Below are 25339 nucleotides of genomic sequence, written 5' to 3' on the forward strand. Positions count from 1 at the left end.
TGCACTGCAAGTCGCATGTGAGAAACATGAATGTTTTGGACGACTCCCTTACTCCTTACGCCAAAGTTGCATTCTGTAGAGTGACGGCATTATAAAATAAAATGTAAAATGAGCAGTTTGTAATCAATAGATCACTCTGTGGAAACCACTAAGATACGTTCAACATTCCCTTATCGTCTGCTATGCACCCTCTAAGTAATCTGCTCCAGCACAGGAAATCACAGCAGAACTAACAAGACAATTTCAAATCCTAACCAGCATGAAATCTAAAGCTAATCTTCCTTAAGTCATTAAAACAGAATCCCTTTATTTATTTTATTGGTCTCCAGCTGCTTCCTAAGTCAAATGGCTCTATCTTTCTTTTTTCTTAAAGCCCCTGTTCTTCCTCCCGACTCACTTCCTTCTCCTTAACTCCTTCTGTGCCCATCTCAGCCTTTCCCAGGTGTCTTCTTTCTGTTCCTGCTGGTGTCAGTCCAGCTCAGACTAATTCATTTATCCACAGCTTTATGTTTTCTTTCTCTCCTTGCCCACTCCCATTCCCCCCCCCAACCACATACACAGCTAAAGAGAGTTCCTTGGGAGAGGCTGAGCTGCAGCCGGGCTCAGATCCTTCTGGAATGGATGGTAGTTACCTCAGCGTGAAAGAGACTGGCGTGAAGGGACCCCAAGACAGGGCGAGCAACGACCTTCCCAGCCCAATGGACAAGACGGATTCAGAGAGCAATAAAGGCAAGAAAAGGCGGAATCGCACCACCTTTACCAGCTACCAGCTGGAAGAACTGGAAAAGGTCTTTCAGAAGACCCACTACCCAGATGTCTACGCCAGAGAACAGTTAGCCATGAGGACAGATCTCACAGAGGCCAGAGTACAGGTAAGGAAAAAAGGCTCTGGAAATTGGGTTCAGGGCTTCTAGAAAGTAAACAAGGCTTCCAGTCTTACGTTTAAGGCTGTCAATAATATTCTAGATTGCCCTTTAATGAGAGTGCATCTTCTCTCCACCTAACTATATGCTAAGGTATATATGTATCAGCTGCTTAAGAGGTAGGAAAACTTCTTCCCCTTCTTCTGAACTGCAGGAACCTTAACTGCCAACTCTGTCCAGTCTGGATTCAGTCTCACTCTTCTTTATACCATCTAATAAACCAAAGTGTCTATACACTGATTTAGGACAAAGGCCACTGCTTCTGTGTTGGAGGGGGGAAATAAACAGAGGCTGGTGTCTGTTGATAATGCTTCAGTTTAACCTCTGAATGATCATGTACATATTAAGCAAAGTTAGTAAAAGAACAGAAGGAAAATTGGGGTAAATCACTGTCAAGAGTCCATGCATCTCTTCAATAATGCCCCAGAAGAAATGACTAAGGTAACTTCATAGAATCCTGTATCCACTTTTAAGCAGTTTCCCCTATATTTCGTCTGATGAAGATCAGGCACTGGGGTGGCAACATCAAATCCCGGCCAGAAGCTAGGCACAAATCTAACTTGATAGAGATCTCAAGAAAAGATCAGAGAGTGCCCGGTTTTCAAGTTATTTCTAAATTTTCTGAGTTCACACTTCAGTAGCAAGGTACCTGAGTGGAAGCCAGGCACCTGGAGAAGAGCTCACCCAGAGACCAATTGTAATGCTCTGACTATTAAAAAAAAAAAAAAAACTTGATGGGGTTTTCAGTTGTGAGGAATTTTTTTTCTTGTAACTTGGCCTCTTTCCAGGTGCTGAAGAGGCCACTTTCCTGGCTGCTCTGGATTTTAATCTCCGCAGCTGGTGTCTAAAAGCAGCGAAGGTGAATTTCTCCTGAATTGAAGAGGGCACCTGGTCTACCCCTCTCTCTCTGATCTCAGACACCCCCTATAAAAAAGAGGCCCTTCACAAAGCAAAAAGCTTCCTTGTTATCAAAGCGGAGGAATCATCACTGCCAACATACCTCAGTATCACTCCCACAGTTGCATTGCCACTGTAATGCCCTATCTCACTGTGTTTGGGTTTGGCAGTTGGGTGGATGCAAGTGAGGGATGGAGGCAGGGCCTACCTCCAGCCCACATTGGTAGTTTGGGGTGTAGTGGTGAGAGGCTCAACCCTCCCCAGCTAGGTTTGTCAATCTCCAGGTACTAGCTGGAGATTTCCGGCTGTTACAACTGATCTCCAGCCAATAGATATCAGTTCAGCTGGAGAAAATGGCTGCTTTGGCAATTGGACTCTATGGCATTGAAGTCCCTCCCCAAACCCCACCCTCCTCAGGCTCCACCCCAAAAACCTCCCACTGGTGGTGAAGAGGGACCTGGCAACACTACACTCAGCCTTGAGGCTCACTTGGGGTACTCAACCTCCCTTCCTCCCTAAATCCACCCCAAAGGGTTGTTATGAGGACAAAAGGGGGGTAGAGACAGAGGGAGCTTGGCTTTTTAATTTCCAAGGAAATCTCCTGGTGGACTGCTGGCAGTCAAGCTCCAGTGGCACTGGGAATGCCGCAGGTCAGCTCAGACCTGACCAGCAGAAGTAACCACAGAAATAGGCTCAACTGTTGCTTCCTCCTGCTCTGCCACTGGTGTCATTTAACCAGGTTATCTCGAGGATGTAGCCATGTTGTGTTCGTATCCTGAACAGTCAGCACTTGGCATGGTGCTGGCCCTACATGAAGCACTTTCAAAGTAGGTGGGGTTTGTACGTTACCAGCAGTGGGGTGGGAACAGCTGTAAGAGGGCAGCTCTCACGTTCTAGGTAGCAGATGGAAGATAATCACTCTGCTGCTGCCATGGAAAGAAACCACATGAAGGGCCCTGGTCCACAGGATTGGCTTCATTCAAATATTACAGGAAGCTGCCTGGTAATGGTTGAGCCACAGCAGCTCCTGTGCCAATGGTGATGAAGAATGAGCCATCCCATAGTTATAGTAATTCTGCAGTGCAGGTGCTCTAGAGAAGGCCTGGCTCTTGCACTCCTGTCAGGAAGATCCATTATGCCCAGCAGCAGTCTGCCCCTCCCTCAGGACTGCTGCCTTAGTAGGTGAGTGTTCAACAAGGGATAAATAGACATCTATAGTTGCATCGCAGGTGCAACTATATTCACTAGCCAAGCAGGGGGCTAAGTGGGAAAGAATCTACAGTGAGCCTGAAGCATTTGAGATAAGTTTGCACAGGTGAGTTCTGGAACCCACATACTTGGTTTTCAGGTTGTATATGACTTTGGGGGCTGCTTCACACTAGGCTTTCCAGGTTGGCGTTTTCAGTGGGCAATTGACCACCAATCCGCCACGCTACTTGGAGCAGTGATTGCGCGCATGCGTGGCTGCGCACAATGTAATTATGTCACTTTCAGGGGTAAACCCAGAAGCGCCGCATTGCAACAGGATGCTTTAGCCCTCAAACCCCAAGCATCCCTTTGTGATGCGGCACTTCCAGATTTACCCCCCCAAAGTGATGTCGTGTGGCCATATGCACAATCACAGCCCCAGCCCCGCCCCAAAAAACCTCCTGCCGGTGGAGAGGGGGGACCTGGCAACCCTAGTTCTCACATTTTTAAGTGCACACCTAGAGTTTCTTTCAAGTGTACATATAAAAATGTAGAAAAGAGCAGGAGTCCATAGCACCTTAAAGACTAGCAAAATTTCTGGCAGGGTATGAGCTTTTGTGAGCCACAGCTCACTTCTTCCGATCATGAAAGCTCATACCCTGCCAGAAATGTTGTTAGTCTTTAAGGTGCTACTGGACTCCTACTCTTTTCTACTGCTAGTGACAGACAAACATGGCTACCCGTTGTGATGTAAAAATGTGTGAATGAGACATAGGGGTATGCTCACTAGAGAACAAGGATGGCCTGCAGCAGCTTCCTGTTGAGTGCACAATAAGCATCAAACCCAATTTTGTTGTCATCCAAAGTGAGGAATGGGCCTGCCGCGACCCAAACACTTATCTCAGAGTGGCAAATTACCAAGCTTTGTGTTCTGCTTCTTTTCTCTGAGTGTCAGCCAAAAAAGGCACCCATCATATACATCCATCAATGCTTCGCTCCAAATCCCTGAGGAATTTTCTGCATCTACCTGGAAGAAGATTTCAGCATCTCTCCTGTGTATGAATGCAGGTTTGCTCAGAGATGCTTTGGAGTTGTTCTCTTTGGGGATTTGTTGCTTAGTATGGTGATTGGCCTCTTTGCACTGCGTCGAGTGCCAAAAAATCTTTGTCTATCCCCAGAGTACCTGCCTGCTAATGAAAATCTTTTCCAGTGGTGACCCTGGAATGTGACAAGTTCTTGAGAGCAAGGTGGAAATGTCAAACGTTGCTGCACACAGCCTGGGTGGAAAAAAAATTATTTTTTTTCCCTTTCATAAAGCAATGCAAGAAGTAATATATCTTGATCCCTTTTCTCCCATAAAACCCTGGGAGGCTAGTGGAAGAAGCGGAAAGGCTGAACTAAGCCTGCAGGAAATTAAACATGAAATGAAAACAAGCTCAAGTTATTCAGCTCTCTCATCCCAGGCTCCAATTTCCCATTCCAGGCCACTGATAAAATGGTGTCCAGTTTCAGTGCTTAAAGATGAATTCTGGCTGTGTTCCTACAGTCGAGAGACGGGCTTATAGCTCTCTCTGTAAAAAAAAAAAAAAAATTAATAATAATGGGGGGAAAGTAGAGGGAAAGGCCAAAGATGGGGGTGTGGATGCTGTGTGAGAGAGCATGGCAGTCTCGGGAAAAGACAGAGACGGGGATCTCAAGAAAGAGAGAACCAAATGAGGCAAGAGGGTGTGAGAACAAGATTGGTGGATGAGAGAGGACAAGGAAGGGGCCCAGAGAGATGGCTGATTACAAGGACTCAGCCCCTAAACAAGATCCTGGATTTCATCCCTCCAAGAACTCTGTGGTGAGGACGGAGTTCTGGAATGTAATCAAATAGCCTGTAGACACAGGGTTGGGCTGGCCAGTAGGCCACCTGCCTCAGGTGGCAGGGTTCAGAGTGGGGTTGCCAACCTTCAGTTACTAGCTGGAGATCTCCTGCTATTACAACTGGAGAAAATGGCTGCTTTGGCAATTGGACTCTATGGCATTGAAGTCCCTCCCCTCCCCCAGCCCCGCCCTCCTCAGGCTTTGCCCCCAAAACATCCCGCCGATGGAGAAGAGGGACCTGGCAACCCTAGTTCAGAGTGCTGTTAAAGAGCAGGAAGATTACAATGACATAAGCCATTTATTCATGGAAGGTTTTGCATTGGATTTGTCACTCTATAGATGCACATTTTCCCCATCTGAATTCTCAAAGCTCTGCATGACGGCTTATTGTTGAGTTTTGAGAATATGGATGGGGGAAAAGTGCATCTAAAGAGTGGCAAATCCATAGTGTATAATTGGGGAGCCACTATTTGGATATCCTGTCTCAGGCAGCAAAGTGTTTTGTGCCATTTTACCTGCCTAGGACTTTCTCATGCTGCAACAGCCATGGTCATTAGTGACTGTGGCAGACTTTTAGCCACGCAAGCAGTCATCATGCACCTGACAAACCAGCACATGCAGACCTCTGCATGCATCATATTTGGCATTTGATCGTAACTGCTGCTGCTTTTCTTGGTATTTGCAATCAGGAATTCTGATGTGCCAGCTGCCAGTCACATGACTACCTTGGCCCATGACACTCTGACTGAACAATGTGGTTGCCATAGTAAGAAGCAGAATGGACCCGATCTTCTAAGCATGAGATTTGCCATAAGTGCTAGGGCTGTGTGTAGTAGGCAGGATTCAGATTGGAGACCCAGGCAGCTAGGTTTTGGGAGGTTGCTCATTTAGGGATGAACTACAGACTGCAATTGACAACTATCAATTGATAATGGGAGTTAGGAAGGATTAATTGATGGTGAAAGTGAAAATATGGGGTCCCTCTGTGCCAAATTTTTCCTGTCTCTGTGTGTGGAGTAGATGGGGAGGGGCTGTGGCTCAGTGGGAGAGGATCTGCTTGACGTGCATAAGGTCCTGGGTTCTAATCCCTGGCATCTCCGATAACTTAATGTGTAAACGTCCCAGTATATGATTCTCAGTTATTAGCCACCTGATTTTAATTGTGCTTCCTCTCATTAAGCAGATTGTGGTCAACATAGCCTTTTATAAACAGCTGTCCCATTTATCTAAATGTGTAAAGGAGGAAGTACATGGTACAGGTGATGCAATCGGGTTGCTGGAAAAGGCTTCTCTGTTTGAGTTTTTCCCTTTAATATTTAAAAAATTCATGTTTTTGTCAGGTTATCATCGCATTTTCCATTGTCTTGTCACCAAGAAAGGAGGAGGGGCAAGGAAAGATGCATGATGGGGTCACAATGTGGGATTTGTGTTCCTTTGCATCACACAGGACAACTTCAGCAACAGCCTTACAATACCCATAATATAGTATTCTTTCCATGTAATCTAAACATGGCAGATTTCACTCTAATCAGGCAGATGAGCTTGTACTGTGTATGGAGTACTGGGAGCAGATAATAACATTTCTTTTTAAACTTGTCAGTTTGGTACAATTAACTTTGTCTGGCATGGGAGCAATTAAAGTACAGAATAGTTTGTGCAGTTGCTGAATATGATAAATGATTGTTTTGGTCCAACATTATTGGTTCTATGTAGTTATGATTGGTGTACTCCCCAATCTCCTTCAGTGAGGGAAACCACGCAATTTTGCACTGGCCGTAAAATTCTATCCCCTGAAAAGGAGGCCTTTCTGGTTTTTAAAAAAGAAATATCTAGCTCTTATGAAGGATTGCCAAAATGTAAGTAAAGGTAAAGGTCCCCTGTGCAAACACCAGGTCATTCCTGACCCATGGGGTGACATCACATCCCGAAGTTTCCTAGGCAGACTTTGTTTGTGGGGTGGTTTGCCAGTGCCTTCCCCAGTCATCTTCCCTTTACCCCCAGCAAGCTGGGTACTCATTTGACCAACCTCAGAAGGATGGAGGGCTGAGTCAACCTTGAGCCGGCTACCTGAAACCAACTTCCTTTGGGATCGAACTCAGGTCGTGAGCAGAGGTAATGTAGGTAATGTCTGCTAAATTCCCCAAAGGGAAGGTGCAGCGCTCAATAGAATTTCCTGTGGTCAGGGAATAGGGGGTCCCATGCTACGAATAAACCTTTGTTCCTTCCCTGGGACTAGCAGAAGCAAAAGAGATTTTTACTATTTTGCTTGATTTGGGTAATTTTTACAAGACACAGAATGTATTCAGCTATTCAAACAGCCATCTGGGTATGTGGTACTAACTGGAAAAGTTAAAACATGTTAGATGTTACACTGTTGCCATGTACAGGATGTAGCTTTTGTTATACTACCAGAAGCATCATACTGGCTCACTACAGTTGCCAAGTGCCAGGTACTAGCTGGAGATCTCCTGCTATTTCAACAGATCTCCAGCCGATAGAGATCAATTCACCTGGAGAAAATGGCCACTTTGGCAATTGGACTTTATGGCATTGACGTCCCTCCCCTCCCCAAATCCCCCCCCCAAAAAAACCCTCCTGCTGGTGGTGAAGAGGGACATGGCAACCCTATGGCTCACCAAATACATGCATTTCCAGTTCATTTCCTATGTATACCATCTGTCCAGCAATAATGTGAAGTCTTAATGCCGCTGCATTAAAAAAAAAAAGGGCCAAAGCTGCAGTCGAAATTTCTGTCCTTCACCACCTAGGTCATAATTGACATGGAAGTGGGGCTCCTGGCATGTCAGATTTGCATCTGCATTATTCCTGGTGGAACAGCATGATCTTCATATATGTTTTTTTTTAAGAAAAATTGTTATGAAAATGGCACAGAGAAAACATGCTTTGGGCCCTTTACCATTCATATCTTTTGGAGGCTCATTTTTCAGTCTATCTAATCAATACTGGCATTTTGCAGAGAATCAAAAGCATGTATACTAGCCAGTGTCGGAGCTTAGAGTATGTGATTGGCCCAAGGTCACCTGGCCAGCTTCTATGACGTGAGTGAGGGGAGGGATTTGAACTTGGGTTTCCTCAGGTCCTAGTCTGACACCTTAACCACTATACCATGCTGGCTCTCCTGGGATAGTTAGCAACTTTTAAAAGTGTATTATTATTAGTAGTAGTAGTTAGGGTTGGCAGGTCCCTCTTCGCCACCGGCAAGAGGTTTTTGGGGTGGAGCCTGAGGAGGGCGGAGTTTGGGGAGGGAATTCAATGCCATACACTCCAATTGGCAAAGCAGCCATTTTCTCCAGGGGAACTGATCTCTATCGGCTGGAGATAGTTGTAATAGCAGGAGATCTCCAGCTAGTACCTGGAGGTTGGCAACCCTATTAGTAGTAGTAGTAATAGTAGTAGCAGCAGTAGTAGTATAGTTTAAAATCTCATGCAGTTATCCATAGGGATTTTAAAAGCTACCCTCCACACACACACAAACACACACACACAAAACCCTTGGTCAATGATAAAATCTCAGGATCTGGCTATGCAGAATGAACCTGATTAAGCAGGAAAGGAAGTCGTTGTGCTCTCGCCTCAGTACACATGAGGTCGTATGTCTATCTAGGCAGTTAAACTCACATCCAATCCCACACTTCCTTGTAAACAATTTTTCAGTTTTATTAGAGGCACAACTAGGGTTGCCAACTCCAGGTAGGAAAATTCCTGGAGGTTTGAAAGTGGAGCCAGGGAGGACAGGGTTTGGGGAGGGAGGGACCTCAGTCAGGTATAATACCATAGAGTCTACCCTCCAAAGGATCCATTTTCTCCAGGGAAACTGATCTTTGTAGTCTGGAGATCAGTTGTAATTCTGGGCGATAACCAGGCCCCACCTGGGGTTGGCAACCCTAGACACAACTTAAACATTAACATAAGAACATAAGAAAGGCCCTGCTGGATCAGACCAAGGCCCATCAAGTCCAGCAGTCTATTCACACAGTGGCCAGGCGACAGAGATCTCCAGGCGACAGAGATCAGTTCACCTGGAGAAAAATGGCCACTTTGGAAGGTGAACGCTATGGTATTATACCCCACTGAAGTCCCTCCCCTCCCCAAACCCCACCCTCCTCAGGCTCCACCCCCAAAATCTCCTGGTATTTCCTAACCCAGAGCTGGCAACCCTTTTTTTGGAGTATGGGAAGTGCCTCATCACCCAATCCATCCTAACTGGAACATAGCAGATTAGCAGACATGGATTACACAATGTTGTACCTGTGCTGGATGTGACACTGAGGCAGGCCTTTTCTGAAAAAGGAGGTTCAGAGGCCATCCTCTAGGGCTAGGCCCTAGCTTGTACCAGATGGCACCCCTGGCTGCATGCTAGGACCAAGAGTTCTTTGGTCTAGGACCCTGATTTATCCCCTGGATTTATCTCATATTTTACTGATGCAGGTTTAGCTCCTTTTTGACCTTTTTGTGGGATATGATAGTTTCAACAGTAAATGGGTCCAAACCCCCAACCTCTTGCTAAATTTGTAAAAAAATAAAAATAAAATAAACCAAATAGGTTTTATCATAACTGGTAGGAACTCTGGCACTGATATACTTCTGGCAGTTTCTCTGGACCTCTGCACAGTACATCCATCCAGCATAAAGGTATTTGGGCAGTAGTCCTAACAAGTGCAGGGCATAGGTAGTAACTGGAGATTCAGACCCATCTCCTGCTGATCTCCAGCGGATAGAGATCTGTTCACCTGGAGGAAATGCCTGCTTTGGCAATTGAACTCTATGGCATTGAAGTCCCTCCCCTCCCCAGCCCTCCTGAGGTTCCACCCCAAAACCCTCCCGCTGGTGGCAAAGAGGGACCTGGCAACCCTAGCAGGGCAAGGGTTTTACTGGGCAGGGCCTTAAAGACAATTATAAGTTGTTCTACTGGAGATAATGGGCTAAAGAGAGGATCTGCCTAGAGGCAGAACCAAACACCTCAGCTGTACTGTCAAGCATAGGATCTGTGAATCAAGATAATGACTCCTAAAATGGCAGAAGAAGACAAAGAAGAGTTGTTTTCTATATGCTGACTTTCTCCACCACTTAAGGAAGAATCAAACTGGCTTGCAATCACCTTCCCTTCCCCTCCCCAGGACAGACACCCTGTGAGGTAGGTGGGACTGAGAAAGTGTGACTAGCCAAGGTCACCCAGCTGGCTTCGCGTGTAGGAGTGGGGAAACAAATCCAGTTCACCAGATTAGCCTCTGCTGCTCATGTGGAGGAGTGCGGAATCAAACCCGGTTCTCCAGATTAGAGTCCACCGCTCCAGATCATTTGAAAATGTAAAATACTATTTTTATTCCTTTTCCAAACAAAGAATTCAAAGACTTGGGTCCAGCTTCATTCCTTTGTCAAAATGAAACCTATTTTGATATGGGGAGGTTACACGCATTGCCAACACCATCCTCCTCCCCTTGGAAGTTGTCTGTCACGGTTTTTGCTTGCCCGAGGGCATGCCTGGATACTCTGGAACACTCGTGTGGTGCACGTCATGCATACTAAAGAGGACTGCAGATAAATGTTTTGTATTGTCAGAAAGAAATGTGTTTGCCATGTATTAGGAGACGGACACATGTGCTTAGCACATGTTCTGCTTTCAACGTATGGCACCCTCTCTACCTGCTAGGCACTCTTCTGTGCACAGCAGGGTCACCATTCTGGACTCTGCATCTGCAGATCAAAGATTTGTGAGGCTGGCCACGCCCACGACTGGCTGCCAGCTGGGTTGCTTAGGGGAGCGAGGGAGGGCAATGTTAATGGGTGGTAAAGGAAAATCAGGTTGATGCGTGTGAAAGAGGCATTCAGACCCGTCACTCATAGCGAAAAATTCTCTACGTAAGTGCATGTCGCTTCATCAGCACTGATCTAACCCAGCCTGTCTCTCCCTCTGTCCCCCCCAACTCACTTGATACTGCAGTCTCTCTGGGGTCTCTTTGAAAGGAAACCTTGCTTGTAGGAGCTATCATCTCTTGCACGGAGAGCAGGCCAAGCAAAAATAATTCTCTTAACTCGTATAACGGGGCGAGCGCCTTGCTGCTGCTGTTTGGACGAGAGACACACCATCCCCAAACCAAATGGGGAGGAAATCTCCAGGTCACTGAGCTGCTCTTTGCCAGCCTCAAGCAGACAGAGAGAAATCTCCTCTCTGGGATCAAAGCGAGAAGCTGGCAAGCCTGACTCCAGCATTTTGCAAAGGAAACCACTTTAAGGATGGGAGAGGGGCAGAGATATGAGATCGGAAGAGGAAGATATAATGGGGGAAAGAGCCTTTCACTCTCACTGTCCTGGAAAGACACTGCTAAGTCCGTGTGGGGGAACACACGAGGTCAGAGACGGAGCTCCAACAGCAACCGCTTTATTAGGTGAACGAGAACAGAACTAACAGTGACCAGACCCCTGCTTATATGCCCCCCTGGCTGCCTGCGACCATTCCCCACCAGTCCGTGATTGGGGGGGGGGGATCCCAGGAGCCAATGGGAACATACAGTTCAGGAGCCTTGGGGAACACCAAGCTGCCCAGGGTTTCCCCTGATGCAATTACAAGGATCGTTATTCCCTTGATTCAATCACACACACCCATGCATACATAACAGACACAGTGCAGATTTATTTGTTAAGTGCCAAACCTGAGCAGTATCACATATTTGAGGTGGGTGACAACAATAGCTAAAATGATGCAATCTGGTTAAAATGAGACGTCTTTATAAGCAGGTGATTTCCTTACCATAGGTAGAAATCCCATTCAGTTTTGAATCCATTTAAAACCAGAACAGCTAACTAATATGTGGTGTTAAAGTTCCCCGCATGTGACTGGATGGTGGAGTACAGATTAGGGTTGCCAACCTCCAGGTGCTAGCTGGAGATCTCCTTCTATTACAACTGATCTCCAGCCAATAGAGATCAGTTCACTTTGTCAAATGGACTCTATGGCATTGAAGTCACTCCCTTCCCCAAACCCCGCCCTCCTCAGGCTCCACCCAAAACCTCCTGCTGGTGGCGAAGAGGGACCTGGCATTGCTGGCAACCCTAGTACAGATGCACCAGATAGAGTAAAGGTAAAAGTAGTCCCTTGTGCAAGCACTGGGTCAATCCTGACCCATGGGATGACGTCACATCCTGACGTGTACTAGGCAGACTATGTTTACAGGGTGGTTTGCCATTGCCTTCCCCAATCATCAGAAAAAATACTGTTTACCAGTACATGTTTTCATTTGGAACACACAGCATTCCAAGTCTTGAATGGCTTACTTAAAAAAACAAAAAACTTATTTCAAGATTTATTTGTTAACTGCATCATCCAAAGGCCAGAGCAGAAGACAGAAGCTCACGCCACATAGGGCATAAATAATAAGCCATAAAAATATGATAAGCAATATGTAAACAGTTACCACAATCAGGTTGCATCTGGTTGTAATTCTGTTTAATTACCATTGGTTTTGCTTCTTTTGGGGAAGTTAGTGCTAAAGTTTGCTGGTGTCTTATGTGGCGAGAGCCGTGTTTTCTTGAGCTTTAAGATCCTTCAAACAAACAAACAAAAACTGAGTGACAAATACAGAGTGAGGCTTCTGAGGTGGAGTTTATTGACAGATCTAAGACTTTTTCATCAGGTCCTAATGACGATTTTAGGTTGATTATTTTACTATGGAAAGTAATGTTTGAAGTATTTTTTATTTTCTAACCATTAAAATACAAACAAACATACAATACATAACAACAAAACAAAAACAACACAATACAAACATAAAAACTACAATATACCAAAACAAGCTTTGGTTGGGTGAACATACAGAATTTTGTTTTCCTCTTATAATCCTGTAATATGCTATTCTCATTTTATGATATTGCATATACTACTTTTTATTCAACCATTCATCTCATATGTGCTTTACGTTTTCCTTTCCTTTTATCCCTTAGAAGCTCCTTGATCCATTGATCTTGAGCAGCATATATATAGTGTTTGAGGGATATAAGGACTGAAACAAATCTTGCCACTGACAATGTAGCCTTGGGATCCTTATCGCTTAGTAGAAAAGGAATTATGTCAGACACAGAGGCATTAGATTTGTATGTTAAAAGGGGGGAAATACAATGTGATCGAAGTTCCTCGTAAAAGCGGCATTCCAAAAGGGCATGAGCTAGTGACTCGATAGAGCCAGAAGAGCAAGGACAGATCCTGTCTGAATATGGTATATTCAAAATTCTGCCCTGCATAGCCATAGAAGGGTTAGCATTCAATCTAGCTAAACAAAAAGCTCTAGAAAGACGAGGAGTTGTCAAATAATATGTATAAGCAGGCAAACCACGTGGTGGTGGTATTCCAAAGAACTGGGATGAACAAACGTGGAGACCACGAAAAGTAGTGCTGTTATAATCAAGCTCTTTAATGCGCTTTTTAATTTTGGTGAAAGCTTCAGTTTTCCCAAGATCTAATAACATATCCTGCGAGAAGCCCAACAATGACAGTTTCTCATCTAAGATTTTTTGCCATGAGGATTTGAAAGGGTCATGCTTCAGAGAAGCTAGGAACCCCTCAGTGCTAAAGCACCGTTTAAGGTGTAGTTTAAAGGCGGCCAACCTTGCCCTAGCTTCAAGTGACATTTGGCCAAACTCAGAACGAAGAGTAACGCCAGCAACACATCGAGGGGCATTTAGGAGTATTTGTAAGAACTGAAGCAATGGACGATCTATCGATTCATTGACAACTGTTATCCAGATGGCAACACCAAAGAGAATAATTGGGATAATTTTTAGATTAAAAACCTGAATAGCCCCTGGAATATATTTGCCACCTTTGGTGTGGAAAAAGTTGACAATAGCACCAACCCCAGGTTTAATTTTGTTGGACACTGCTTTTTGATGGGCATTCCAATTTAGGTTATGGGAAAAAACATATTGTGCGGGACAGGAGAACTGCATCATCAGCATAGAGTAAAATTGGGGTGGGATGACTTGCAAGCTTTGGGGGGTGACAAGACTCTGAGAAATTGGTTGCCATATCATTCAGGTATAGATTAAACAAGAGAGGAGCAAGGAGGCAACCTTGCCTAACTCCTTTGGCCAGTTCAAAGGGCTCAGTTAGTTCTCCTTGGTCGCCACAGCGAACCTGAGCTGTGAGGTCAGTATGAAATTGTTGAATGAGCCATAGTAACCTCCTATCCATAGTAGAATTTGATAGTTTAAACCATGGCCTCTCCCTCGGGATGGTATCAAAAGCTCCCTTAAGATCCATAAAACCCACGTAAAGGGTGCCATTTCTGGGGGAGGAATATTTCTCTGCTAAGTGAGAGAGCACTAAACAATGGTCCGTAACAGACCAACCCCTTCTGAAGTCAATCTGCTCCCAGCCAAGGATGTCATTACTCTCAACCCAGTCCAACAGCCTCTTTAATAAGTAGGAGGAATACAATTTGCCTAAGCAAGACAAAAGGCTGATTGGACGATAACAGCTTGGGTCAGAGCGCTGACCCTTTTTGAAGATTGGGATGATAATAGTATGTCTCCAAGCTTTTGGAATGGCTCCTGATGCATTAATTTGTGTAAATACAGGAGCAAGAATGTTGGCCCACCATTTACTATTGACTTTAAAAAGTTCGTAGGGAATTAGATCAGGACCTGGGGCTTTCCCTGAGCGTAAGTGATCAATGAGCGGTTTAATTTCATTAGGAGACACATCTGGCCAGGAATTCAGCAAAATAGAAGGTGCTACAGGTATAAGTCCTTGGTTTTCCACAGAGTAGGAGAAAAGGCTCTTGAAGTAAGCTACCCAGACTGATTACGGGATACATGTGGGGACTCTGACATAGCCATTACTTAGAGAATTCATAGTCCACCAGAAGGTTGAATTATCATTGTTGTTTATAGCTGTAATCAAGCTCCTGCAATTTTTATATAAGGCCTCTTTTTTCCTCCAGTTTACCAAGTCCTTGTAGTTCTTTTTAATGGTTAACAATTCCTTCAATACTGAAATAGTATTGTTCCTTTTGAATTCTCTGTTTCCTGGTTATTGCTTGTTTGAGGAGTCTGCACTCACGGTTAAACCAAGAATTTTGTTTAGATAAAGCATGTGAGCTTGAGGTAATTTCCTTAGTAAATAAGGGTTTAAATAGATCAATTAATCTGAAAAAAAACACACATTTAGGACAGTAGCTGCAGACTCTTGCCCAAGGAGGGCAGCTCTCAATGAAGTCACCTCCAAAAGCTGTATTCTGCCACGCACCAAGGAGTCAAACTCAGGACTCCAGTAAACACGTGCTAGGGCTTTTTGGGATTGATGCAATGTTTGATGGTGGGACGATGTCAGATGTTGAACACATGTTAGGTTGGACTTTACGTTTTCAGTTGGAAAGTAATTTTTGTTGTCATGCAAACTGAGCCTGAAGCATGTTAGGTGTGCCAGGATTAACCGTTTATCTCTTGTGACTGTATTTTGTTTACTTTATTATTAGTATTAGTCCTTTCTCACTGGGACTCAGGGCGGATTACAAGTATGATTAAAACACTTTTTAGTCAATTGTAAGTGGATCTGTGGCATTCCTACTTTCAATATGTGGTTGTTCTTTTTTTTTTCTTCCAAAGCTTACCATACAAAACAACCCCCTACTTCTTAATCCCACCTGGGAGCTATATATCTCTCCAATATCTTCACTATCCCGTTTGTGCCTGTGATGAATGCCTTCATAAAGGTTACAGGCAGCTGCAGCGGTCCAAAGCAAAATCAGAAAGCAAAAACCAAGCCATACCTTTTGTTAGGGCCAACCAACATGACAGCTTGCAAAACATTTTTATGTCATAAGAACATAAGAAAAGCCCTGCTGGATCAGACTAAGGCCCATCAAGTCCAGCAGTCTCTTCTCACAGTGGCCAACCAGGTGCCTCTAGGAAGCCCACAAACAAGACCACGGCAGCAGCATTATTCTGCCTGTGCTCCACAGCACCTAAGATAATAGGCATGCTCCTCTGATCCTGGAGAGAATGGGTATGCATCATGACTAGTATCCATTTTAACTAGTAGCCATGAATACCCCTTTCCTCCATGAACATGTCATTTTGGTTGGTCATAAGAAAAGGTGTCACTTGGCTTTTGCTTTTGATAGGTTTTTTGGTTATAGAAGTTCATGCCACAAGAAATTTCTCTGGCTTTATGGGCCTCTATGCAGAGGCTTTTTTGTATCTTTTTCCTGACTGAGGGAGAAACACAATTTTTGGCAGAAATCAGCAAGAAGGAAACAGCCTTTGCCACTACTCTCCCATTCCTGGCTGTATCCTTCCACGGCTACTTTTCAGTTTAAAAAAAAAAAAAATTGGAAGAAAAGTAACATGGAACTATATGTGGCTGTCTGGTTTTGCCCTTCGTTGTTGGTGTGAAGTTATGAGAGAATTGATGTCCTTGTTGAGGAGATGTTGGGAAGCTTAAGCTTATTGTGCATGCCCTGTTGCCTTTCAACCAGGAAAATTAGCATAGGTCTTGTTAAAGCTGAAAATGAATTTTGAGCAATGGAATTATTTCACCTTCTGCTTGGATTTCAGAGGCATTGTCTAGTAGTTTTTAATATTTGGGATTAAAGCAGGCCCTTGCAGGTCTTTGGAGGGTTCCCAGATAGGTGGCTTTTCAGTCTTTGGACTCTCCCTGCCAACATAGGAGTTGTCCTTTAAAGCTTAGCTTTATTAGGAATCTGTATGGGTTTTTTTAATGTTATCAAGTCACATCTGACTTATGGTGACCCCTGGTGGGGTTTTCAAGGCCAGAGACATACAGAGGTGGTTTGCCATTGCCTGCCTCCATGTCACCAACCTGGTATTCCTTGGATGTCATCTATCCAAATACTCATTATGGTTGACCCTGTTTAGCTTCTGAGATATGATGAGATCAGGCTAGCCTGGGCTATCCAGGTCAGGGCTAGGAAACTGTAGTGACTCCCTAAGGTCTAACTGCAGATAGGCTCACTAGGTGGCTTTGGGTCAAATCACTGTCTCTTGCCCTGAGCTATATGGGCCTTCTTCCCACATTCCCACACAGAATGCATTTTTAGTGTGAAATTCTGCATGTAGACTGTACTGCATGACAATCCCATACATGGGTTTCTCACAGCACATTTGTATGCTGGGAAACTATTTGTTATGTCCGCGTGGGGAGGACACACGAGGTCGAGACGGAGTTCCAACAACAACACGTTTATTGAAGAACAGAACAGAACTAGAGAACTGTGTAAACCGGCCCCGCTTATATGCCCCCCTGGCCGCTTGTGGCCACTCCCCCCTGATCCATGATAGGGGGGAAACAACCCCGAGTCGCCAATGGCGCATGCCGGCTTGGGCCAATGGCACATGCAGGAATAGGATCCCTCGTCGGGGACTCAAGCTCCTAAGTTTCCCCCTGCATATCGGCCAACTGTGTACATACATAACACTGTCACTGGAATAGTGGAACTGTGCATGTGTCATTATTTTGCTCCCATTTACCTATATGCTATTCCCTCTCTCTGTGCCCCCTCTTATTCTCTTTGTTACTCTTGTACCATTGACCTCCAAAAGCCTCAAATTCCATTCTGCAATCTTAACTGAAGTTTTCCCGTACTACTGTTCTCTCTCTCTCTGTGTGTGTAGTGGTTAAGAGTGGTGGTTTGGAGCAGTGGATTCTGATTTGGAGAACCGGGTTTGATTCCCCACTCCTCCACATGAGTGGTGGATGCTAATCTGGTGAACTGGATTTGTTTCCCCACTTCTACACATGAAGCCAGCTGGGTGACCTTGGGCTAGTCACAGTTCTCTCTGAACTCTCTCAGTCCCACCTACCTCACAGGATGTCTGTTGTGGGGAGGGGAAGGGAAGGTGATTGTAAGCCGGTTTGATTCTTCCTTAAGTGGTAGAGAAAGTCGGCATATAAAAACCAACTCCAACTCCTCCTCCTCTTCCTCTTCTTCTTATTCTTCTTCTGACACCCATGTTGCTGATTTCATCAGTGTGCTTAAATGCCTGTTAAAAATTCACCTCTTCACTTTCAAATTCAGCCCCAGCCTTTGCCGTCCACTCTTGGGCTGCAGCCTCTAGAGAAGTGGTGATCAGAATGTAGACTCCAGTCCACCAGTAAACCACTCACCAATTTCCAGTGGGTAGCTTGTGGGTGCTGTGATTTTTGTAAAGAATTCTGGACTAGATGGATCTTGGTTTGCCTACAGAGTGTGTTTTTAGGTAAGAGTGCATACTCAGGAACCCTTATCGCTGATAAGTGCCTATCTGGTGGGGGGAAAATTCTGAATATGCTTTCTTGGTTTGTAAATTTAAAATATATGGGTGGTTCATGGGGACTCTAGTAAAAAAGACACAATAGCAATACCAGGGTCACATTGTGTACTTCTTAGACTGTTAGACCAGAACTAGTGAGGCCCAGGCTCAGATCCTCAGCCTACTGCGTCATCTTGTGCCAGTCATTATCTCATTCAGCCTAGGGTTGTTGTGGGAGAAAATTGGAGAAACAGCCTAGGGTTGTTGTGGGAGAAAAAGAGGAGACCATATATCCTGCTCTGAGTTCCTTAGAGGAAGGGTAGGATACAAATGCCATAAACAGACAAAATCCTGCCTTGAGCATTAAGCTTGAAGAAATGGCCATTTCCTTTTACTTGGCCATTTCTAGAATTACATAATGGTTCTTGTTGTAATATATGTAGCTCCTAAGTATTATTGCATGTCATTCCTTTCTGTGTAGGAATCAGTGAAAGGACACTAGAGGTTGCTATGAAGCTACAGCAACATGTATTCTCTTGAGATTTTTGAGTTGGAAATTCATCTCTCTTTCTGTACACACACACACACTCAGCGAGAGAGAGAGAGAGAGAGAGAGAGAGAGAGAGAGAGAGAGAGAGAGAGAGAGAGAGAGAGAGAGATGAACTTCCATCTCATGAATCTCAAGAGTACACATGTTTTACTCTTATATAACGTACGTGTGTGTGTGTGTGTGTTTCTGTGTGTGTGTATGAAAAGAATTAAGGGTCTTGGGGTGCATTTAAGACTTAAATGGTGTTGCTTAGGTGGTACTCTGTACCATTTCCCCCATTTGAGGGAAAGTGGGGTACACATATTTTTATATATTTATTCTTTTCATTGCACCAAATCAGCATTACCATAAGTCTAGTGCTTTTTGATGTTTATGTTTTGTGTAGCATCTGCTGTAGAAGACTGTGCTTGCTGCTGGAGACCATTTCTGCACTGTTATAACATTTGTATTAAATCGCATTCAGTTTTATTTGAACTTCAACCACTTCACAAGTAATGAGTGAAGTTTCACAACTCCTCTGGGAGATCTGGAATCAGGAAACATAAGACAGTAAAGTGTCCTTGAACCAGACTGCTCCCAGTATATTTCCTTGTGCTAGCCACATTTCTTACTGTCAAGCCTGTTAAATTAGCATTTACAAAAAGGCAAAGTTATGCTTTGTGATAGCTGTGAAGCCTTTCTAATCTAGCTGAGACTAAATATTGTCAGAGGACACATTTACCCTATATGTGTGACATCAGAACAAAATTCAGCCAAGCTTTCAGTGAAGGAATCCCTTGCCAAACCGGCACTAGATTAATGGAAGAAGTAGATCTGGGTATCATTACCTTACTGATGACACTTCTCCTCAAATCATTTCTATTCTTGAAAGTATTTCCTAGTTTCCAGCTTGCATTATCTGGCTATATTTTCAATATCTTGGCACCCTAGAATGAACAACGGTTAAAATCTGAGATCTCTCTGGCAACACAGCAGCTCCAGGGTCCATAACAGCGATCAGGAGAGGCATTGTTTGGCCTTTCTGTCTCATGGCACGGGGGTGTGTGTGTGTGACTGACAGTGCAATCCTAAACAGAGTTGTGGTGGTGGAAAGTGCCATCAAGTCACAGCTGACTTATGGTGACCCCGTAGGGTTTTCAAAGCAAGAGACATTCAGAGGTGGTTTGCCATTGCCTGCCTCCGCGTGGACTGAGAGAGTTCTGAGAGAACTGTGATTGGCCCAGGGTCACCCAGCAGGCTTCATGTGGAGGAGTGGGGAATCGAACCTGGTCCTCCAGATTAGAGTCCGCTGCTCTTAACCACTACACCCTTCTAAATGCATAAACTTAGATGGGTGTAACTCCATTTAAGATTACATTGCAAACTGTTTCAATCAGAGCTCCAAAGAATAGTTTCACCTCCATGCCCTCAAAGTGGACAATTTTTCCTGGCCTCAGTCATCATTTTAATCTTGCCTCAAGGGTAGGTTTGGCATATTCCCATTTATGGCAGGCGATCTCCCTCCCCCTGGACCCGCTACCCACGGCCACTCGACTGGGTGGTGGGAGGAAACTGGCTGGCAAAATTGGGGGAATACGATTGGCATTCCTAGTGCGATAACACAACTTCTGGTGTGACTCAGAAGTGATGCCACTATGTTGGGTGACTCTCTAGCATTTGCCTAAAACTCCATAAGAGTTTGGGGTGAATGCTAGAGAGTTCCCTCCTGGTGCAATGACATCACTTCTAGGTCATACTGGAAGTTGTGTCATTGTGTCAAGGATGCTGCAGGACCTACCTGTAAGTTCCTGCCTACCCCAACACCCACTGGATGCCAGGTCATGCCTAGCAACCCTACTCAAGGGTAGGGTTGTGCAAAAAAAAAAATCCAGTAAATTTTGGTTTCAGGTTTATTGGACCCGATTTTTTTCAGGAGGCTGAAGTTGGTTCCTTATTCCCAGTTCGTTCCCTATTCCCAGTTCCTTATTCACATTTCCTAGTTCCTGAATGATTTTGAGGACATTTCAAAAGCTCTGCACCCCAAGATATGGATTGGACCACCACATATCATACACCCCCACATTCAGGGGACTGTGCCCTTCCAGATGGCGCATGCTGGGTCCTGGTCCAAAGTCCGGTTCTTGTGCCAGCGGCTCCCAAGTGGGGTGACCCAGGACAGATGCCCATACAGACCCTGCACCCCAAAATAATCTTTGGACCACCCCAAATGACACATCCCCACACTCCAGAGACTGTCCCCTCCAAGAAGACATACAGTGGTGCCCGGTCCAAACACCGGTTCTGGTGCCATTGGCTTCTTTTTGGGTCCCCCACCCAGAAACCTGTATTGCAAAGAGGTTTTGAATAAAGAACTGGAGCTCTGCACCCCAAAATATGGATTGGACCACCAGATATCGTACACCCCCACATTCAGGGGACTGTGCCCTTTGAGATGGCGCATGCTGGGTCCTGGTCCAAAGTCCGGTTCTTGTGCCAGTGACTCCCAAGTGGGGTGACCAAGGACAGATGCCCATACAGACACTGCACTCCAAAATAATCTTTGGACCACCCCAAATGACACATCCCCACATTCCAGAGACTGTCCCCTCCAAGAAGACATACAGCGGTGCCCGGTCCAAACACCGGTTCTGGTGCCATTGGCTTCTTTTTGATTCCACCCCCCCCAGAAACCTGTATTGCAAAGAGGTTTTGAATAAGGAACTGGAGCTCTGCACCCCAAAATATGAATTGGACCACCACATATCATACACCCCCACATTCAGGAGACTGTGCCCTTCGAGATGACATATGCTGGGTCCTGGTCTAAAGTCCGGTTCTTGTGCCCGTGGCTCCCAAGTGAGGTGACCCCAGGACCAAGGCACATGCAGACACTGGGGCTCAGCTGCACCCCAAAATAATCTTTGGACCACCCCAAATGACACATCCCCACACTCCAGAGACTGTCCCCTCCAAGAAGACATAAAGCGGTTCCCGGTCCAAACACCGGTTCTGGTGCCATTGGCTTCTTTTTGGGTCCACCCCCCAGACACCTGTATTGCAAAGAGGTTTTGAATAGGGAACTGGAGCTCTACACCCCAAAATATGAATTGGACCACCACATATCATACACCCTCACATTCAGGGGACTGTGCCCTTCCAGATGGCACATACTGGGTCCTGGTCCAAAGTCCGGTTCTTGTGCCAGCGGCTCCCAAGTGGGGTGACCCAGGACAGATGCCTATACAGACACTGCACCCCAATATAATCTTTGGACCACCCCAAATGATACATCCCCACACTTCAGAGACTGTCCCCTGCAAGAAGACATACAGCGGTGCCCGGTCCAAACACCGGTTCTGGTGCCATTGGCTTCTTTTTGGGTCCCCCCCCCAGAAACCTGTATTGCAAAGTGGTTTTGAATAAGGAACTGGAGCTCTGCACCCCAAAATATGAATTGGACCACCACATATCATACACCCCCACATTCAGGGGACTCTGACCTTCGAAATGGCGCATGCTGGGTCCTGGTCCAAAGTCGTGTTCTTGCCCAGCAGCTCCCAAGTGAGGTGCCCTCAGGACCAAGGCACATGCAGACACTGGGGCTCAGCTGCACCCTAAAATAATCTTTGGACCACCCCAAATGAAACATCCCCACACTCCAGAGACTGTCCCCTCCAAGAAGACATACAGCGGTGCCCGGTCCAAAAACCGGTTCTGGTACCAGTGGCTTCTTTTTGGTTCGTCCCCCCACCCCCAAACCTGTATTGCAAAGAAGTTTTGAATAGGGAACTACTGTCCCCTGCAAGAGGACATACAGTGGTGCTCGGTCCACACACTGGTTCTGGTACCACCTGTTTCTATTTGTGGTGGCCCCTGAAAATCTTGTATTTGTGAAGAAATGTTTTGGACATTTGTGAGCCTTCTGCACCCCAAAATTAAGTTTTGAGCACCACATATCATACACCTCATATCATACATTCAGAGTACTGTGCACTTCAAGGGGGTACGTGCTGGGTCCTGGGACAAAGGCCAATTCTTCTGCCAGCTGCTCCTAAGTGTGGTGGCTCCAGGACAAATGAGAAGTTATCAGCCCCCTTAGCATATGTGTTAAAGGTCCACTTGCAGGTCACTTAGTAACTGACAGCAGTTACCTAAGTAATTACTATTCTATTCAGGGATCTTGGAATCATTCCTTCTTCCAGGGAAAACTCCACCCAAAACCATTTCACTCATCTGGAAATGTATAGCTAATACTTAACAGTACTTTTTCTGAATAATCTGGGTATTCTGTGTCTCTGTTTCTATCACCTGTCCTTTCTAACTAAATGTTCAAAGGTAATATAAAAGTTCATTGTCCCTGGCAATGTTTCGTTGCCAGTGAAGGTTGTTTTAGAACAGTTGCAATGTCTAGTGTGCAAAGCTCTGTCTCTCAGATTTCCTATCCTCAAATGTAGTTCCCTCAGTGGTCCAATGTGGTGGTCCAATTCATATTTTGGGGTGCAGATCTCCAGTTCCTTATTCAAAACCTCTTTGCAATACCGGTTTCTGGGGGGGAAGTGGACCTAAAAAGAAGCCAATGGCACCAGAACTGGTGTTTAACCGGGCACCGCTGTATGTCTTCTTGGAGGGGACAGTCTCTGGAGTGTGGGGATGTGTCATTTGGGGTGGTCCAAATTTTTTTGGGGGGTGCAGCAGAGCCCCTGTGTCTGTATGTGCCTTGGTCCTGGGGGCACCTCACTTGGGAGCCGCTGGCACAAGAACCGGACTTTGGACCAGGACCCAGCATGTGCCATCTCGAAGGGCATGGTCCCCTGAATGTGGGGGTGTATGATGTGTGGTGGTCCAATCCATATTTCGGCGTGCAGAGCTCCAGTTCCTTATTCAAAACCACTTTGAAATACATTTTTCAGGGGGGGGGACCCAAAAAGAAGCCAACGGCACCAGAACCAGTGTTTGGACCGGGCACCGCTATATGTCTTCTTGGAGGGGACAGTCTCTGAAGTGTGGGGATGTGTCATTTGGGGTGGTCCAAAGATTATTTTGGGGTGCAGTGTTTGTAAAGGCATCTGTCCTGGGTCACCCCACTTGGGAGCCGCTGGCACAAGAACCGGACTTTGGACCAGGACCTAGCATGTGCCATCTCGAAGGGCACAGTCCCCTGAATGTGGGGGTGTATGATATGTGGTGGTCCAATCCATATTTTGGGGTGCAGAGATCCAGTTCCTTATTCAAAACCTCTTTGCAATACAGGTGTCTGGGGGGTGGACCCAAAAAGAAGTCAATTGCACCAGAACTGGTGTTTGGACCGGGCACCGCTGTATGTCTTCTTGGAGGGGACAGTCTCTGGAGTGTGGGGATGTGTCATTTGGGGTGGTCCAAAGATTATTTTGGGGTGCAGCTGAGCCCCAGTGTCTGCATGTGCCTTGGTCCTGGGGGCACTTCACTTGGGAGCCACTGGCACAAGAACCGGACTTTGGACCAGGACCCAGTATGCGCCATCTCGAAGGGCACAGTCCACTTAATGTGGGGGTGTATGATATGTGGTGGTCCAATCCATATTTTGGGGTGCAGAGATCCAGTTCCTTATTCAAAACCTCTTTGCAATACAGGTTTCTGGGGGGGGGTGGACCCAAAAAGAAGCCAATGGCACCAGAACCGGTGTTTGGACCGGGCACCGCGGTATGTCTTCTTGGAGGGAACAGTCTCTGGAGTGTGGGGATGTGTCATTTGGGATGGTCCAAAGATTATTTGGGGGTGCAGGGTCTGTATGGGCATCTGTCCTGGGTCACCCCACTTGGGAGCCGCTGGTACAAGAACCAGAGTTTGGACCAGGACCCAGCATGCACCATCTGGAAGGGCACAGTCCCCTGAATGTGGGGGTGTATGATATGTGGTGGTCCAATCCATATCTTGGGGTGAAGAGCTTTTGAAATGTCCTTAAAATCATTCACAAACTAGGAAATGTGAATAAGGAACTGGGAATAGGGAACGAACTGGGAATAAGGAACCAACTTCAGCCTCCTATTTTTTTCAGTAAACCTAGAATAAGCCGAATACCCATACCAATAAAGGGGTATTTTGACTTTAGTTCCAGGTTTACCCTCCCCCCCCAAATTGGGTCCATTATAATCTATGGTGATTTTTTTGAAGCTCCTGTGAGGGCATTTTTGGAGGTAGAGCCCCCATATTTTCAGGGTAGCTTCAAGGGACTCTTCTTGCGTGAACCCCAAGGTTTGGTGAAAATTGGGTCAGGGGATCCAATTTTATGGGGTCCTGAAGGGGTCACCCCCTCCTTCACCAAACTTTGGGGTTCATGCAAACCGAGTCCCTTTAAGCTACCCGGAAATCTTGAGGACTCTACCTCCAAAAATGCCTCCCCCAGAGTTCATTTAAAAATTCCCATAGAAAAAAGCCTGGGGAAAGCCAAAGCCAAAAATTCCAAATACCTATCCAGCTTCAGCGTTATTCCCAGGTTTTGGTATTCGCTAAAACCAAAACCCGAATATTGCTGAAACGGCTAATCTTGGGTTTATTTTCAGTTCGGGTTTATCGATATGCACAACCCTACTCAAGGGTCTTTGGACGCCTCAGCAACATCCCCCCTTGCTCTACTGCTGAGATGCTTTTCTGATTTGCACAGCTTTCCCTTCCACAGCATTCACTCATTTTC

General features: G+C 45.6%; 1 protein-coding gene across 1 annotated transcript in view; it reads left to right on the plus strand.

Annotated features, from left to right (window-relative positions):
- Positions 1 to 25339, plus strand: part of ALX4 (ALX homeobox 4) — a 77473-nt gene that overhangs the window by 43957 nt on the left and 8177 nt on the right. Inside the window, exon 2 of the mRNA XM_056851569.1 lies at positions 562 to 872. Within this exon, the coding sequence (XP_056707547.1) occupies positions 562 to 872 (311 nt within the window). The remainder of the gene's footprint in view (positions 1 to 561; positions 873 to 25339) is intronic.

This window comes from Euleptes europaea, chromosome 6, assembly GCF_029931775.1.
Source record: "Euleptes europaea isolate rEulEur1 chromosome 6, rEulEur1.hap1, whole genome shotgun sequence".
NCBI lineage: Eukaryota > Metazoa > Chordata > Lepidosauria > Squamata > Sphaerodactylidae > Euleptes > Euleptes europaea.